General features: G+C 45.5%; 1 protein-coding gene across 7 annotated transcripts in view; it reads right to left on the bottom strand.

Annotated features, from left to right (window-relative positions):
• Nucleotides 1-17,746, bottom strand: part of AMOT (angiomotin) — a 54,909-nt gene that overhangs the window by 22,475 nt on the left and 14,688 nt on the right. For 4 of the 7 annotated variants that reach the window (XM_036917291.2, XM_036917288.2, XM_036917286.2 and 1 more), the window contains 5 exons: nt 14,985-15,918; nt 7,835-8,330; nt 4,742-4,886; nt 3,961-4,053; nt 2,286-2,431 (listed from right to left, as the gene is read on the bottom strand). In XM_036917291.2, coding sequence (XP_036773186.2) covers nt 2,286-2,431; nt 3,961-4,053; nt 4,742-4,886; nt 7,835-8,330; nt 14,985-15,856 — 1,752 coding nt within the window. In that variant the 5' untranslated portion in view covers nt 15,857-15,918. Of the gene's footprint in view, nt 1-2,285; nt 2,432-3,960; nt 4,054-4,741; nt 4,887-7,834; nt 8,331-11,699; nt 11,829-14,984; nt 15,919-17,746 lie in introns of those variants that run through there. The other 3 variants (XM_036917295.2, XM_036917293.2, XM_036917292.2) reach the window with 3 other exon arrangements.

A 17,746-nucleotide genomic window follows, 5' to 3' on the forward strand; every position in this document is an offset into this window, starting at 1 on the left:
GGCCACTAGATGCCATCATTCGATCCTAGCCCAAGATTTAAAACATCTTCTTTAAACTGTAAATCTATGTATTCTGGGATAGCGCCCTGGAAAACAACTAAAAATCTGTAGAACAAATACCCAGAAAAGTACAGCAGTCTGTTTTTTTCTCTTAAAATGGTTCAAATTTTAGAACAGAGAAGTCAGTCTTTACCAACCATTCTTACTGGGGGACAGAAGGCAGAGCTATATTTCAGGCAACTGCCCAGTGGGTACTACAGATTAACCTCCTCTCCATACATGTGTATCATTTTCATGATTAACAACCAGTTAACCCTAGGCTCTCAGACACGTGACCCAAGATGGCTGCAGAGTCTTCGTCTGTCTCCAACTGCATGGGCACCCTTTTTGGAGGGGCAGTGGGGGTCGGTAGATACTCCAATATCAAAGCAATCTGGACAAGCTTCTTATAGTTTGTTTAAAAAGAAAGGCCCAATGGGCAAAGCAATTTCTTTTTAAATTAAAAGAGGCATAGGTTACTAAATCTGAGCTAGCGCCCACATTTTCTTTTTGGGAGTGGAACCAAAAGATGATTCAGACAGGGAGATAGGCAGCAGGGTCCAGGGAATGAAGAGTCATGAGATCCCAGTTTTATTCCTGGCTCTACCCAAGCCTTGCCATGTGACCACCAGCGAGCTCCGTTTTCTTGGCAGGTCTCTTAGCTTTTCCTTCTCTAAAAGAATACAGTCTTATCCTCGTCCTGTAATTTGCTCTGTGATTTCCTCACCAAAAGGAGAAGGAAGAGAAGGACTATAGGAGGTGTAGCAAAAGTTTAAAGGGTGTGCTAAGCTCCTCAGACCTGCACACCAGGCATATGTAAGTATTCCTCATTTTCAATAAAGCAACTTAGCAGTATTTCTGATTCAGACAGCTGATGAAGCAGGACATTAGCCTGATTTTATACAACCTGAAGTTTAGCAATTAAGCAATTCAGTTCAAGGACATCATAGGTGAGATGGCATTACCTACTGGAAGAGTATGAACCCACAATCCAGCTCCAACAAGCATTTTAATACCCCAGAGAAGAAAGCAAAGTATAGCTATAATTCAGGAGACCTCTAGGAACTAGGGCCATTCTTACTGGGGGACAGAAGGCAGTCAATGAATGAAAGTGGGAAAGCTACCTCACACACAATAGCCAGAAAGCTGAGGGCTTCGTCAACTAAATAGGTTTTCTTTTTTTGGTTTCAAGTTTATAAAGCCTCCCACTTGTTATAGTGGAGTCTGTTTTTTTCTCTTAAAATGGTTCAAATTTTAGAACAGAGAAGTCAGTCTTTACCAAAGTATACTTTAGCATCAATTCTTGCTGGAACATACCCATTCCCTGAAGTGCAAACCATCTAGGAGTTAAAAGTAAGAATATTCCTACTAGGACAAGTGACATCCAAGACTAGTGCCAGGCCAGCAGCAAAGTTCTCTCTATTTCACATGAACACAGTTTAATGTTGCAATCGAGTAATATCTACATCAAGGCTAAGCAGATACATACTAATCATATGCTTAGGAGTTTGGGGGTCCCTGCATTTGTCAAGGGAAGGCCCTATCCTTGAACACAAATAGCTGACCACCTCGCCACACCACAGACCTATGTTCCAGAACCTAGCCAGTAAGAGCCAGGGCGCAGCTCTTGGACTGCCATAAACTTTTAATTGCTGCGGGTCCCATCCTTTCCCAGACCCCCAAGATTGTTCCTATTCCAATACTAATCTCCAAAATAAATTAAAGGGAAAGACACATGGCCATCAGGATTCATTTTTTCACCTGAGGGGACCAACTTCCCACTGAGCATGGGAAGACAAGGAACCTTCTGATTTCAAGGTCCTTGGAGTACTTAACAATATCTGAAATCATTTTCTACCCTTTCCAAAATAAAATTTTAAAGGCTTTGTAAGGGCATGAGTTAAAATATATACACATCTGTAACAGGCTTAAGGCAGGGCTAGGTAAATAATAAGAACTTGGTGAGGGGTGGCGGTGGTTAGCTTACTGTATGAATGAGCAAATGGAAATTGCTCCTTGACCTTAGTGATCGTCTATTCAGGAGCAAAAGAAAGGAACTTGCAGAGAAGATAAAAGACACAAAGTCCACTCACATGAGCACAGCTACAACTAGAAGTAGCAGATGATACCTTCCTCTTGGGGGATTATACAGCTGCCAGTTCACCAAAACAGGGAGCCCCCGTGCCCTTGATTTCCCAGCTCTTCCACCCTCAGGCTCATATGCTACCTGAGGGAACTACACGTACCTCTTCCTCCAGCTTTACCACCTTGGCCTGAGCATTGCTCAGGGCCTGGTCTCGGATTTCGATGTGTCGCCTTTGGTCCTCATTGGTAGAACGGGCAGTGGCCAGCTCCGCTTCCAGCTTCTCCTTCTCCCGCTGGCTTTCCTTATCTATCAGGACATGAAATATAATTACTGCCATGCTGGAGCTGGCTCAAACCCTTACCTGAGCAAAACTGACCATCAAACCCATTACAGTGCTCCACACAGCTGAAAGAACCAGGGTACCCGAAGTCTGGATTCTACCACTAGTGTGACTACTATCTTGCTGTGTAAACTCAGAAAAGTCACTGAGCAACGGTTGTTGTGCAGAAGTAATAAGAAAGTAGATGTAAAAAGTGTTACGAAAAGTACTACAAAAAAGAATATATACACACATCCACACAGAGAGGAGTGTGAGCAAGCAGGTTCAGGGCAAGAAGCTACACATTTTGTTTTGTTCTGTCCAGGGAGGCTGCCACCTCTCCACTGGTGAACTAGGTTCCAGGATCACTGTGAGACCCCAGGAGCACCTTCACGACCACTTATACTAGGCCCTGATGATGCCAGAAAAACTATATTCTCTTCTTTAAGACATATTGACAAAGGAACAGGAGGCTCAGGGAAACGAGGAAGAACAAAGCCCCAGTTCTGAAGCCAGAGCACAAGAGAGCAAGCCAGGAAGGGAGGGGAATATCGTAAGTGAAGATCAAACAAACTTGTAAAAGTCGACTGGAAGCTGCATGGAATGACTTGAAAGGGTCATGTGGAGGCTCAGCAAAAATGGGGCCTGACAAGCCCCCACCAAGCACTCCTCCAACTGGGAGCCCCTCTGAGGGAGGTGGGGGCAGGGAGCACCAACTTCGGACATCTGCAGAAGTGAGGGGAGTTCATCTGTTCCCCCCACACTCATTCTTCCTATGGACTCAATCCACTGTGCAGCTTTTATTGCTGGTTTTATTGTGGTAATTGGAAAGAATGAGGCATTGTCTAGCTGGGTGGAGTCCATTAGGGACTGATAAAGATGAGGATTAATTCATTTTAGTTCATTGTCACGGTCCTAGAAGTATTTCCAGACAAAAGAAACACTATTATGAGGAAGACATAGCCCTGCCCTCCCCCACACCCTCTAAGTCCACGACCAGAGTCACTAGTTCAGGCCACAGTAGCGGGCCCCCTCTAGCTACCCTTGCAGTCTGCCAACGGGCAGTGGTGTGATACCAGAGAGGGTGTTTAACTAAGGGAGCCCCAGGTGCAGATTAGCTATTTCAAACACTAACCATCCGTCCTGCAGGTTAATCCCATCTCTACCAGAGCCAGCACTGGAGCCTTCGACAATAAATCCCTTCGACATCAAGTGTCCCCACATTCACTAAGCTCCTTTTCAGTTAGCCATGACAAAAGCAAGGATTTCAAGGGGCTTCTCTGGTTTAATACCAAAGGAGCCATGTTGATATGACTAGATGTTGTGGCAAGCAGTCTTCTTGGTCCCAAAGAACAGAATGAAATCTCCTAACTTCATGCTTGAACAAGAAAAAGAATCCCTAGATGAATTCACTCTGTCCTGACTATTCTAGAAGGATAAGTAGCACTGTGTGACTTTTCACACACCTTGCTCCCATCCACGCATTAATACCTGCTGCTGAAGTTTTCTGACTTACTTTTTGCAAAGAGCTGAGAGATGGTTTTTCTCGTATCCTCTGAACCCTCATATTCCTTCTCCGCAAGTTGCTTGTTGGCAGTCTCTAGACGCTCTGCGGAATTCAGAGACTATCAGTAGAGCCCCATTTACAAACTTTCAAGCACCTGCTGCTTGCCCTCTCAATACTGAGCTTGGGCAAAACAAGTCTGCTGCTTCTTGTTACACAGGAATGGGTGGTACAGGCATAGGTTTGCAAATGTGGATCCCAAAATAATACCAGCCCATGAAAGAGACAGAGGAGGTGAATACTTAACACTTTCACTGACAAAACCTAAGTGCAGAAGTTTAAATTTCAGTGAAAGAGTCTGCAATGTCCTCGGTTCTGAAGGTGCTGAAGGTGGGTCATTTCTCATCATCTCCAACAGTATCATGTTAAGGTAAAATTCAAGGAAGGTGTCCTAGAAGAAATGGAGGATATCACTATTTCAAGCTTGCATAGCTAAAAGCCAGACTTCTGGAAAACTCAGAAAGGCAGAGAGGCCACACAGATTGTGGGGGCAGGCCAGGTGGGACCAGGAGTCCCGGGAGGGATACTGTTTGATTGACACATCAGTTCATTACACTTTGACTAAGCAAGCTTGGGACCAAGTACTATCACAGTCACAAAAACCTAGCCTGGTCTATGCCTTGCAATTTACAGACCATATTCATGGGCTGGACAGGCCCTAGGAGCCTCCACATAGGCGCCTTAGCCCTTGCCTTCACTACGGTGGCCCACCCTTCAGAAGTGATTGCCTCACCTCTCAGATCCCTGTTGAAGTCGTGCATCCTTCGAATCTCTCCTTCAAGCTTGTTCCTCATGGCTTTTTCCAGGGTTTCTCTTTTGGAGGATGACTTTACAAGGTTCTCATATGCCTCCGAGACCCGCTGGATTTCTGTCTCCACCTGAACCAGAAAAAGGAAACACAGTGGGGATGGTAGGAGCTTCATGGGAGAGATGGTTGGAAAACATACACACAAATCCTTAGTGACAGCTTCTCCCAGAACTTTACAGATAGAGTCAGACCAGATAACCCACTCAAGTGAGAAAAGTTAGGAAGAATTCCTAAGTTCAACCATCAGCTCAGGAATTAACTCACAGGAGCGTGAGATTTCCTCAGGTTAAAAACAAACACAGTTTCTGCCTTCAGAGGAGGTGGTGGGAGAGAAGGAATTTCGTCGGGATAGTTATAAATGATTCTCATTTCTGCATAAGAATTTTCTTAATTTTGAAAATAATGATAACCCAGATAATATGTAGATAATACGGGACATTCAAAGCGCTTTCACGTGTTTATTTCGATTCACCCTAATATTGGCCTTCATAAGGATATTCTCCCCCCTTTGAGCAGAGAGGAGTTAAATTGCCTTTTCTGAGATCAACTCAATGGCAGAGGCAAACCCAAAAACCTCCAAGCCTCAGCCACAAATTATGCAGTAGTTCTGCCCAATTTAACAAATATTTACCAAGGACCAAATATTTACAAGAACTCTTTAAAACACTGTGGGATGTGTATACCTGCATGAGGACATTATAGCTGCCCTCAAGGAGCTTTCAATCTAATCAAGTAAAAGAATACAGGGAAAGACACATTACTAAGAAAGTAGGAGTAGTGCTATAAAGTGCAGAGGAAGAAGTGGTTATTCCTGGCTGGGGGTGAGTCTGGGTCAGATTTCAATGGGCAGAGGTGAGGGGAAGGGTATTCTATTCTGGGTGAGCGAATACATTCCCAGAATGACCAGTAGTCTCATTTGGCTGGGCACTGTGGGGTACACAGAGGGAAGCTGGTGAGATCTGGCTGTTAAGACAGATTGGAGTCAGATCATAAAAGGGCTTTAATGCCAGGCATTTGGACTTTATCCCGCAGTCAGTAGGAAACCAGTACAGATTTTTGAACAGAAATTCTTGATTGGAATTGTGTTTATGACACCCCTGCAAAGAAGGGATCTTGCCCTGAATCAGCCTGAATCGGGAAGCAAAGAAGAAATTAGACTCCAGACTCTTTCTCTAAACAGTATAGCTTCATTACACATATAATAACCACAGAGATATTTGCATATAGTTTGTATAAGATAAATAAATCCCATGGCCTAGTAAGCAATTTTCAAATTAAATTTGACTCCAGCAAGCATTCTGCATTCCTTCTTAGTTTTCCACTGTCCTCCTTAACAAAGCTCAGGGACTTTATGCGAGAAATATCAGGCCCCCAGTGGCAGACTAGGGGGAGGCTGGGGTGACCAAGCAACACAGATTCCTCCTGCTCCAGCTCCCAAATAATGCCTGAGGCAGGACTGCCTGCAGACAAAGGAGGCTTACACCACAGAAAAGAGCAGGCTTGAGAGTGTTTTTCTCCTTGCAGATGGCACCAAGATAGCAGCACAGAAGGTGAAAACTGGTGAATGGCATTTAGAGACAAGATCTGCAAGGCCTGAGCCTGATAAAGCTTTTGCATGAAATTCAAGTGCTGGAGAGAGAAAATAAACATTTCCATTGGAAAGAGCAGGTTGGTGTTCCTGTGCTCTGGGCAGGCTATAGAGTGCAAGGCTTTGCAGCTTGCCACAGAATGCCACACCTGGAAGGCAGTCCCTTACTTGAACGGGTCAGAGTACTATTTCAATATCTTGTCCCAACCCTTCTCCCTATCCCCCATGTAGATACTGTACCCTCCAAAAAGGCAAGCTGTAGTGAATCAACAAGACCTCCAGGAAAAAAAAAGCCACAGAAGAGCAGATCCACTGGTCAAGCATGCGTGCATGGGTGTGTGTGTAAGGGGGTTGCTACATAAAAATACTTAGCTGATAGTAAGCTCTCCTCTCCTTTAAGACCCAGATCTGGTGTTTACGAATTCTCAGCTTGATTCAGGCCCTTGAAATTTCCACTCCTGGGTGTCTTCTAAGGACAGAGCTGCTGAACAATGGCAAGCAACCTCCCCTCCCCACTCCCCACCCTCACCCTCACCTCCCTGAACAGTTCGCATTGTCGGGAGATCAAACCACATGAGCTCCGCAATGACAAGAGCTGCAGAGAAGCTGCCAAAGGCATAACCTTGTTCACCAATAGCCACTGGAAGCCAAGAGCTAAGATTCCTAGCTTAGGGCGCTCAACAGTAAAGTCCCAGCTGCAGGAGACAGGAGGGGCCCAGCAAAGAACATGAACTTGGGACACGCACTACTTTTCCTACTTCCTCAGCCTCAGGCTGTCACCTGTCACCCAGCTGTGGTGCTAAGTCCCTCCTGCACCCCACACACAGTGGAGAAAGAGAGCAGATATTGAGTTTGAGCTGCAGGGAAAAACCAAAGCAAAAAGGGGAAATGGAGGGGGTGCTTGAAACAGGGTTAGTAGGAGAATGCCCACTCGGAACAGGGCTTTAAGCCCTTTCCAGGACAAGGCAGGGTGGGATCTAACTTCAGTGGTGACATTTCTGTAGGAACTACAGTTTTATATCTAAGATGCAAATACTGTATGTGGGAAAATATAATCAAGACAAAAGTGTTGAAGCTGGCAGGTCCTTCACCTATAAGAGACATTCCCAGTGTTCTTGGCCTCATGAAGAAGCTTCTCTGCCTTCTGAAATTCTAAAGTAATCAATTAAGTTTTCTTTCGGGCTACAGCATCTGGGAAAAGTATAAATATGGTTTTTTCTCCTCGCCTAAATGTAAAATGTTACTTTTCCTAGAAAGATAGGCAGAAGGTTTTCTCCAAAGTTTGATGCACATGTCACCTTCTGATATAAGAATCCTGAAGATCTGCCCATAAGTCACGCAGTTGCCAAGAAGTGGAGACCTTTATATTGCTATTAAACAAGGCTTAAAATTCACTCTCGATCCCTGAAGTGGGGAGGGTGGGGGCTCACCTTCTGCAGTCTTGCCACCTTCTCGTAGCACCCTTCCAACTCCTGCCGCAAGTTCCGGTTCTCGTCTGAGAGGATCTCAACCATCTGCTGGGCTCTGGAGACAATGGCAAAGGGGTCCGAGGGCACCGGCTGGTAAGAAGCCGATGACTGCTGGGCCCGAGGCATAGCTGAATAGGCTTCTCCTGGCTGCAGTGGCTGCTGTGCCTGGTGATGGTGGTGGTGCTGCGGCAGCGGCTGCTGCTGACTCAGGCCAGGCTGGGAGAGACGGTAATGGTCACCCTGGTGAGCCTGGTTAGGAAGGAAATGCTGCTGTGGCCTAGGCAGGTGAGCTGAGTGATCTCCTTGGCTTGGAACCAAGGGGTGTTGGGCAGGAGACAATCTAGTGGATGGTGGAGACTGCAGCAAGGGCAGGGAACCCCCAGACGTGAGGGAAGAAGTAGGGCTGTGAGGCTGAGAGTTCCTGGCTGACAAGGGCAATGAGATGTCCTGTGCTGGCCTGTAAAACATGGAGGGCACACTCAAGTTAAGCTCTCTCTGAACACAGTGGCAGACAAGGGCACAGGGAAGGCAGATGACAGGGCTTCCAGTGGCCCCAAAACGCCTGCAAAATGAGGAATGGGCAAGGTTAGACCACGGAATCGCTGCAGAGACCCCTACAAGTCCTTTCCAGGCCTGACCTTCTGTGACTGCCTGACACACAGAGCTGTGACTCCATAGAGGATTGAACCACATGACTTCAAAGGTTGCTTTGTGAAAATCTATGTAATGCATGACTGTATGCTCATTGCTCAAATCTAATCATTTTCAATGAATGTTCCACAAGGTAATTTTCACCTCATTATTTTAAATGAAACCTTTCCTGACATCCTAGATGTGGTCCGGTACATGTAAAGAGCCAAATTTAGAAAATATGTTCCACTTGCCCACAAAGAAACAGCAAATCACAGTAAAAAACTAACTACCTCCTCATCTTGCTATCTGCAATGCTCTTTGATAATTCATATATTCACAAAAAGTGACTTGAGGATATGCAGATATTACATTAGAGGCACTAAATAATTACTGTTGATTAGAGTTATTAATAATTGAATGATGCCTCTTAGCTGCAATAATACCAACACTTGGCAGGGATTATCATCATACTATTTTTGATGTACTGAATCACAAAATGTAAGGAATGGAAAGGCCTTAAACACTTTACTCAAACTCCTGTCATCAGAAACTGAAGTCCACAGAGAGGAAGCAATCTGCCAAACATTACAAAGTGAGTTAGTGATAGTGCCAGGGTAGAACCCTTATTTCCCAATTCCCATTTTCGAGCTCTTTCCACTACCACGCAACACTGATTTCCACACACTCATGTTCAGATTCCCAGCCTATTGCTTATGAAAGTTCCAGAAAGACAACTTTGGTACATTGTTAAATGTGGCTCTCCCATTTTTGTACCTAATACTGGATATTAGCCATTAAGTGAAACAATCAGAGTCCATGAGTGGGTCACTTCCACATCACCACTACCAGGAAGAACATTTGTCAGGATACACAGAAAACAAAACATTTGTTCACCCTTCCCCCCCAGCCCATGTTCGTCTAAGCTCACAGACTCCTGCATGTGAATGCTTGTCCTACAGTTGATATTTCTCAATCCAGCAAAGACAGATGGCCAAGAACATGGGATTTGGCTCTCCAAAGAGTTTGGAGACCTTTTCTACCGCTTACTAGCTTCATAACCTTGCCCAAGTTACTTAATTAGCATGAGTGTGTTTCATTCCTGAGGTTGCAAATGAATTACAAAAATACTGAGCTCTTTTCATTTTTAGACTCACTAAGAATTATAGAGTCTCTTATCTACTTTCCAGTGAGACAAGTTGACCCTGTTAGTGATTTTACTTATGGGATATCCACTTAATCTTTGCACTAAATTGCATAAAATTCATGGTGGAACTGGGACAAATCACCAAGAGCAATTAACTTTTAACTGGTATTCCAGAGGCAAAAGCACACTGCCCCCATACACATTCCAGCTATCATTGTTCATTTATCTATCTCTATAAGAAAGCCTCACTAGCAGGGCTTTTGACAGCTACAAAATCATTCCAAACACTTGCTCATGGATACCCAATAACCAGATGCTTGCCAGAGCCCTCAAACCTGTTCCAGCCTTAGGTTCCATCTCTCAGCCACATCAATGCTTCTGCTGTACCCACATTCTTCTAATTTCATACATATGCCATTAGAAATAAGTGCTGAATACTGGAGAGGTCATGCAACCTACTTCTGGACAGAAGAATTTACATGGTTCTCATAATTACTACTGGAAAGTTGCGACCATATATAATCTTTCTTTTGAAGAGCCCAAAGTGCTTATCAAACCAAAAACCTATTTATATATATAGGATGTGAGGAAGAGTCTTTCCCCATTTTCTGTACTGTGGATCTGCACTTTCCTCTGATGTAAAATGGAATATGTGCTCTTTCATTTTGAATACAAGCTATGATGGTATTTATATGTATAATAGATACATATATAATGTATATAAATATTATAATATTTATATATTCCTATAAATATATATCCCTAGAGTTAAAATATGTCCTGGGATTTGTTGGGGCTTTTGGATATCCTGGGCAGAAAAGAGGGGCTTAAATTTCTTCTTCTCCAATCTAGCTCTCAAAATTTAAAGGGAAGATGACCTTATTAACCTTCAACTTTGTTGCCAGGATTTGGAAACCCAAGGCCTGGACAGTGTTCTCTTTCTGAACACCTAGTTCTGAACTTCCTCCCCCCAGCAACCCTGCATCCCATCAGCAACCTAGTCCTCTCTCTCCAACAGACTGGCCACTGGCCTCCCGCTGCCTGGAAGGAAAGGCCCCTCCATGCCCTCGACAGCATACGGTCTCCCAGGGGCCTCAGAAAGGAGGAGACCACAAGGTCTCCAGAAGGAGGTCTTCAGCGTCTGATAAGCCCAGGATGGCAGTGGCTCTGGCCATGACTCTGGGCTCTGCCTGGAGGTAACTGGAGACAAGGCAGCTGCCCCTTGGGGTCTCCAGGCTGGAAGAGGAAGCAGATTTCAGCACAGCGTGATGTTCGGAAAATCAAGGCAGTCCGCCCTGGCAGGTTTGCAAACACAAAGCAAGGCTTGGGCAGTTGCAAAAGGAGAGAAAGCCCTCCAGCCAACGAACTCCATCTGGGCTCCAGCATCCACCCACCACAAAAATAGCAGGACAGTATTAGCACTCATGTGAACCTCCCCCCAGAGGAGGAGACTGAGGAAAGCCAGGCATCTGGGAGAGCTGGGGGAGGGAGAGGGGAGTCAGAGGAAGCAAAAATACACTCAAGATGAAATAATAATAAGAGTCATAGTAATAATAAAGGTGGCAGCTGGGTGAGCGGCACACTCCCCAGATCCTTCCGCTGCACAGCAGTGTGAATCGCTCCCCACTGACATATTAACCAGGAACAACAGCCAGCCGGCTGCAGACAATAGAATCACATGATCCCATGGAAGCCTTGACCAGCCTCTCTGCCCCTTCCCTCCCTTCATCCTGCTCCTTCCTAAGACAACCTGGGCCCCCAGTGCTCTGGAAAAGGGGACATGGCATACACGGCAGGACAGAGGCCAAAGACCAAAATCAGCATTCTCCCCACCCACCCGAAGCCAGGGAACTCCCTCCCAGAGACGGCTTGTGAGGACACAAGGGGAAAGCAGAACTGCCTACCGAGCTGACACAGCACCTTCCACCCTGCCACCTGGCTGCCTGGGAGCCCCCGCCCTCATAAACCACACAGCCACCCGCACACCCCTCAGCCCCCCTACATGCTCCTGGCCCACACATGTGCAAACCCGCACGTGTGCACTCTCACCGGAGCAGGTGCCACCAACAGTCTGGAACCCAATTTATTCTCCCCACAGAAACTGTGCCTTCCCCAGGCTCTGTGATGGTGAATCTGTGAATCCTGGAGCGGGCTGCAAATTCCTGATTGCTTCTCTTGCACAACCAGCTCTGCTCTGAACTACAGAGTTAGGTCACCCTTAGATTCCACCAAACAAGGATTTCAAGAAACCTCAGATCCGGGCATGATTTCAACAATTGAAAGGAGGTGGCTGCTTTACAAACAGAAAGGACTTAATTTTTAAAAGTAGTTGATAAATGTATAAACCCCAGATGCAGAAATGGCTCAGCACTTGGAAAGACAAAGATTCAGAAAACGTTTAATTCTTCCAATGGCTTGGCCTTGTTTCCCATCTGGAGTTCTGGGCATTCAGGATATTTATCTTTAAAGTGGGATGGAGGGCATAGGGAAGATGAAGTAATAAAAAGATTGTTTGTAACATTTTGTTCATTTTAACAGCAAATCTCTAAGCATTTCACTGCACCTCTAAAGGCAAACAAAGGATTTTGGAACAGCAATTTGTTCAAAGAGCTTGCTTTGAATCCTTATCTGTAATTTGTGGATTAAGAACTAAGAATTTTCTCTTCTAGTTGTTTAGCACTAGCAGCAGTTACTTGGAAAGGTTCTCACCAACTATCTAGCTGGAGGGTTAAAGGAAATGAAGGAGGAAAAACGTGTCACCACTTAAAGCAGTACACTTTGGGAAAGCAGTTCAACTACCTCCCTTTGCCAGTAATTGTCAATAGGTGCCACTCCCTCACCACAGGCCCTGCAAAAACTTTACAGCGGTGAGATTTGTCGGGTGAGCCCCAAACTTCACACAGGGCATCTTCTGATTAGGACCATTTTGGGTCTGACTATTCACTGAGGATACCAAACACCCTGTTCCTCTCACACAGAAAAAAAAAAGTTGTTAGAGCAAACCTATGTATTAAAATACTCCTCAAGAGAGGGTAATCGGCACTGGCTCTACTGCTTTGGGGGCATAGGGAGAGGGATCCACAGATTACGTAGGAGGGAGGAGAAAATACAAATACCTTCCTGTAAAATATATGCAGCTACATTTCTCTGGTGGTTTAATCGGTATGGGAAGAAAAAAAAACCTTCTTTGGGCTCCTTATTACTTATTTAGGCAGATCAAAGGGCTTTTCCATCCAGCTTCAAACACTGTGGGAGTCGTTTCAGATCACAAACAATACTGGTGAATGAGTTCTGCAAATAGCTTTCCTGGGAAGGCGGGCCCTTTGCTGAGCAGGGCTTTGGATTCTGCTCCACACCCCAGCCAGCACACTCCCCGCCCACAAGGCAACGGACGTCAGCCCATCCACAGAAGGGAGGGAGTCCCACAGACGCTTCCATGCTGATGGGAAGAGGAAAAAAAAATCCAGCTTCATTGACATTTTGCTGGCTTGGATGGGTTTCCACTAAGCTAAGCAGTCCAACAGATCAACCCCTCCCTGGGTTTTCCGTTTCACTGGGCAGATGGGAATTGGGTTCTTGCTCTCATTTAAAACGGAAAGGCCCTGTCCCTTACCCCATTTCCTGTTCCAAGGCACTTATCAGAACTTAGGCTCCTGCCCTTTGAAAGTTGCACAGAAGAGGCTGAAATAAGTTAAGGAATCAACCTGGGGTTAAGGAAGAAAAAAATCCTAAACTGGCAAAGTTAGGGGTGGAGCCCAAGGTGAATTGACTCTGGCTAAAAGGCAAGACCTGAAGGAGGGGGCATGGGTGGAGAAACACCAGGGACTGCCAGGTGCATTCCCTTACCTTCATCCTACTCCACCCCCTGACTGCCTTCTCCCCTGAGTCACCCAATGAACTTCAAGCCAAGCGGCTTGTTCCCGAATGAGTGAGAAGGGGACAGGAGGCAAAGAGTTAGACATCAAAGAGATCACAGACCTAGTTTGGGGGCCACCTATGGAAAAAGGCCACCCTAGGTCCAGGGACTTCAAACCTCATGGCCACCCATAATTACCCATTGCAACTGGGCAGGAATACAACACATTGTTGCCTATGGTTGAAACCTTCCCTCGTCCCGTATACTGCAATACTACTGTTGAGAGACATGGCCCTAATAGTAATGATAGGAACAGCAAACAGAATCATGGAATCACAGGGTCTGACTGATACAGCAATGGGACAATGGGACCCTGAATAATTCAGTAGGATATTTAGGAATAATGAATACACAAAACAATCCCCCAGATCTAACGGCAAGTGGTACAGAAGTCGTGGGAATATTATTCCTTTTGCACTTTAGCATCTGATCAGAATTTCAATATGATATGATGTGAATTTAAGCTCAGTGTTTAAAAACATGACAGGCCAAATATGCTAAGTACACAGTAGGCATGTGAACCCACCTGTTTAGGATTCAGTTCTTAGATTAGAAGCAGCATGTTCCAAGGACGGGGGATCTATAGGTCACTAGTTCCCTAGCTCCCTGAGCCCCTCCATGAAATCAGGGGTCCAGTAGAAGTGGGAAGCACTTCTCTCCCTGCACCCATTTGGGAATTAAAAATGTGCATTACTGTACTCAAAGCTCTGAGTAATCCTGCAGTAAAATGAAATAAAAACGTCTCTAACCTAAAAAAATAAAAATAAAGGTGACAGGCTACTAATGAACTCTCTACAGATGAAAGATGAAGCAGTCCAGACTTTGTGGACTTTGTGAACTGCAAGGAAGTACAAGGCAAGTGACATTCTGAACCTGTACACAGATAGTTCCCCCCACCCTCAGTAATATTTGGGTGTTTGTTTAGAGTCCAAAAGGATCACAGTAATTCTGCAGAAAGATTTGTTCACAAAAATAAGGGATGACAGTTTTACATTGGGGGGAAATAAATTAAAGCAATAGGGTATTCCAGACTAAAGCCCAAGATAATTTGCTTCTTCTGCTCCCCAAGGGAAGGCTTAATAACTCACAAGAAGAGGAATATCAACCCTTCCTGTAATATGCTAGGACACCGGACAACAAATAGCTGCTGAAATCAAGACTTGTGCTCCTGTTTTTCCACTAGGCAGTTGGGACTGTGCTCAACCTAAAAAGCCAAGGGATTGTTAACATAGGGCTGATTATGGCCAAAGAGGTGAGAAATTCAGGTTGGCAGGAAATTTACTAAGCCAGGGGCCAGCCATGCACTGCAGAGTTTGTTACACCAAACACCTGCCCCATCGTTCCCTGAAGATTCCCAACGCACAGCAGAAGCCGGTTGGGGATGAGGTCAGGAAATGACAGAAAGGGAACTCTCTTACCTGGCTGCTCCGTACTCAGGGGGATGCTGATACCTCATCAGTTGCCCCTCTGCTCTCCCTGGCTGGTTCAGACGATGCTCACTATAGAAGTGCCCTGGCTCTTGGGGCTTGCACACTACAGACTGGGGTGGCATGCCCTTGAAGGGATACTCTGGTGGGGGGCCTCGGTGTTCCATGCCCTTCAGGCTATGCTGGCTGGGAGGTGGCCCTTGGGCCTTGTAGAATTCACTGGAACTTGTGGGATTCTTGTAGAGGTCATTGGGTTGTGGTGGGGAAAGGGGAGCACTGGTAACTGGTGGATGGGCCTTAACTCCACTTGTGGCCAGTGACATCTGCATTAGTCGTTCACTCAAGGAGCGGACATGTCCTTGCTTAAGGTCTCTGAGTCCTTCATCCTGGTGCATCTTCCCCGGATTAAGCCGCTGAACTGATGGGCGTCCCTCCGTCCTCATCTTCTGATTGGTGACTCCAGTGACATAGAAGGCAGCTCCAACACTGGCATGCTGTTGGCCCCGAAAGTACTGGGACTGGACCTTGGCTTCTTCATAGGTGGGGAGTTCTTCATTATTCTGCATTCGAGGAGAAAGCTGCTTCTCCATGATGATGTTTTCTGACTGGATTTCCTGCCCCTGAGGTTCTTGTCGAGCAGCATGAGCCACAAGCTGCTGGTGGTGGTCTTGGGGACTCAACACATCATTCTGAGGGCCTGGGTTCCCAGTGCTACTGGGGAAAGGGGGGCCATTCCCTGTGGCCTGCTGGTGTATGGCAAGCAGGTTGCGATTGTCATTAGGGTTGCCATAGCGAAGCTGCTCTTGTAGCAAACGCTGCAATACCGTGGTTCCTCCACTTGGTTGTTCTTCAGAATTTCTCATCTCTATTGCTGGTGGTGCCTTGTGAAGAGAGAGAGAAATTGGGCACCTGGGCTGCCCTTGACCTGGGAAGGGGAAACAGGAAGCTTAACACCCAGTTGATGGATAAATCATTCCTCTAAAAGGGAAGAAAATGGGTATTTGGGGGCAAGATTCCCTTGCAGAAGAAAATAGAGGATGGAATCTAGAATTAACAGGTTAACCGGTGGCTACTCCTGGCTCTAGCATTGACATGAGGAGGAACTCGAAGGCATAAGAGCTTTCTGTTTCCTCTTTCACTTTTAGCATGGGTTAAACATTCAATCTTGACTTAACTCCTAAGAAGACTGGGGAAACCTGGAGCAGTCAAGTAGGGTGATCAGAGAGGGCAATTCCCCCAGGTCCTCATTCACAAGGTTCATCTCTCTGTATTCGATTTAAATGCAAAATTCAACTCTTACAGCTGTGGCAATGGGGGCAGGGTAGTAGTGAGAAGTTACCCCACAGACAGGATCTGTAAGGCAATTCAGCATGTGAAGGGAGCTACAAAATGCCAAATAATAGCTAAAATAAGTAACGGGTGAAGAGCATGTGGCTTGCACCAGGCAGAAATGATCCCTGTGTGACGCCAATCTTTTTTTCTCATCTCATAAAATTCGTAAAACACACACACACACACACACACACACACACACACACACACATATATATATTTTAAAATCCTTTTTGCACTGTCTGTTTTGGATGCTCCTTGGCTTAATAAGAGAGGGGTCTGGGATAATTGTTACTGACAAAGTTTCTCTTTCAGCCATCCGGGAATGGTCACTGAGAATTTTTTGCTGTTGTTGGGTAGGAGGACCTTAAGGGGGAAATCCTATTTTCTCTGAAGTGTTCGTGTGACATTAGAAATTGAAAAAGAAAAAGGTCATCCTTCTGGAAAGGGTATGATCACCATATCCCTCCCCCCGCACAACCATTAATTCTTAAGAAAGTGATACAAGTTAAATGAACCAGTTATCAGTAGTAAGACAATTCAAGATTCAAATTCTAATCATGATATGGGCTTATAGGGCTGCCTAAGCAATTGGTTCCTCTTTTCTTGTCTTCTGTTTCCCCACCTGAAAAAAAGTAGCAGGTGACCTCTCTCTCTGGTTCTCTCCCCCTTCTGAATAGTACACATGAACTCTTTAGAGGCTCATAAAATCTGTGGACAGAATCTGTCATGGTAAGTACTGCAATCCAGTACTAATGTTCAATAATGAAACTTTCACTCTAAGGGTCTTAAGTAGTATTGGAGGATAAGACATGATGTCACACAAATTGTCACAATAAAGGTCAACCTAGCCAGCCTCAGGTTCCTAGATGAGAACTCTGGAATCCTGGCCCCAAGCCCTAATTCCTGTGATATTAAACAGTCTCCAGTCTCTCTGGAAACATGGCCCCCTTTCCTTTAGTCCTGCAGAGTGACCGTGAAGATGTATGTGGCAGATGGAGAAAGGTCATCTTTCCTCGGCTCACACTTCTTGCATGATTACTGCTACCTGGTCTCCACCTGTTCTGTTGAGAAGTTTGACCCCACAGTTGACCTTCCAAAAGCCTTTTTAAGTCCCATTCATCATATTCTTTGGGGATGTGCACACCAAGGGGCTGAGCAACCTCCCTTCAAGCCCCCTTTCCCTCCTTCCCAGTGACCCTCTGAGACTCCTGTAATTAAACTGTCAGATTGGGATTTTCTAGTAAGTTTACAAGTACAACATATCAATCTATTTTGGTGCCTGAAACTGGAAAGATGACTGTCCAACTACCTTTCTCTCTCAAAAAATGGAAACGGGAGCATGTATGGTTAAAAAAAAATCACTTACAAACCCTTCCTGCAAGGTAGGGAAATCCAGCCACTGAGCTGCCCCATACCCT

The sequence above is a fragment of the Manis pentadactyla genome, chromosome X (genome assembly GCF_030020395.1).
Source record: "Manis pentadactyla isolate mManPen7 chromosome X, mManPen7.hap1, whole genome shotgun sequence".
In the NCBI taxonomy this organism is placed as follows: Eukaryota; Metazoa; Chordata; class Mammalia; order Pholidota; family Manidae; genus Manis; species Manis pentadactyla.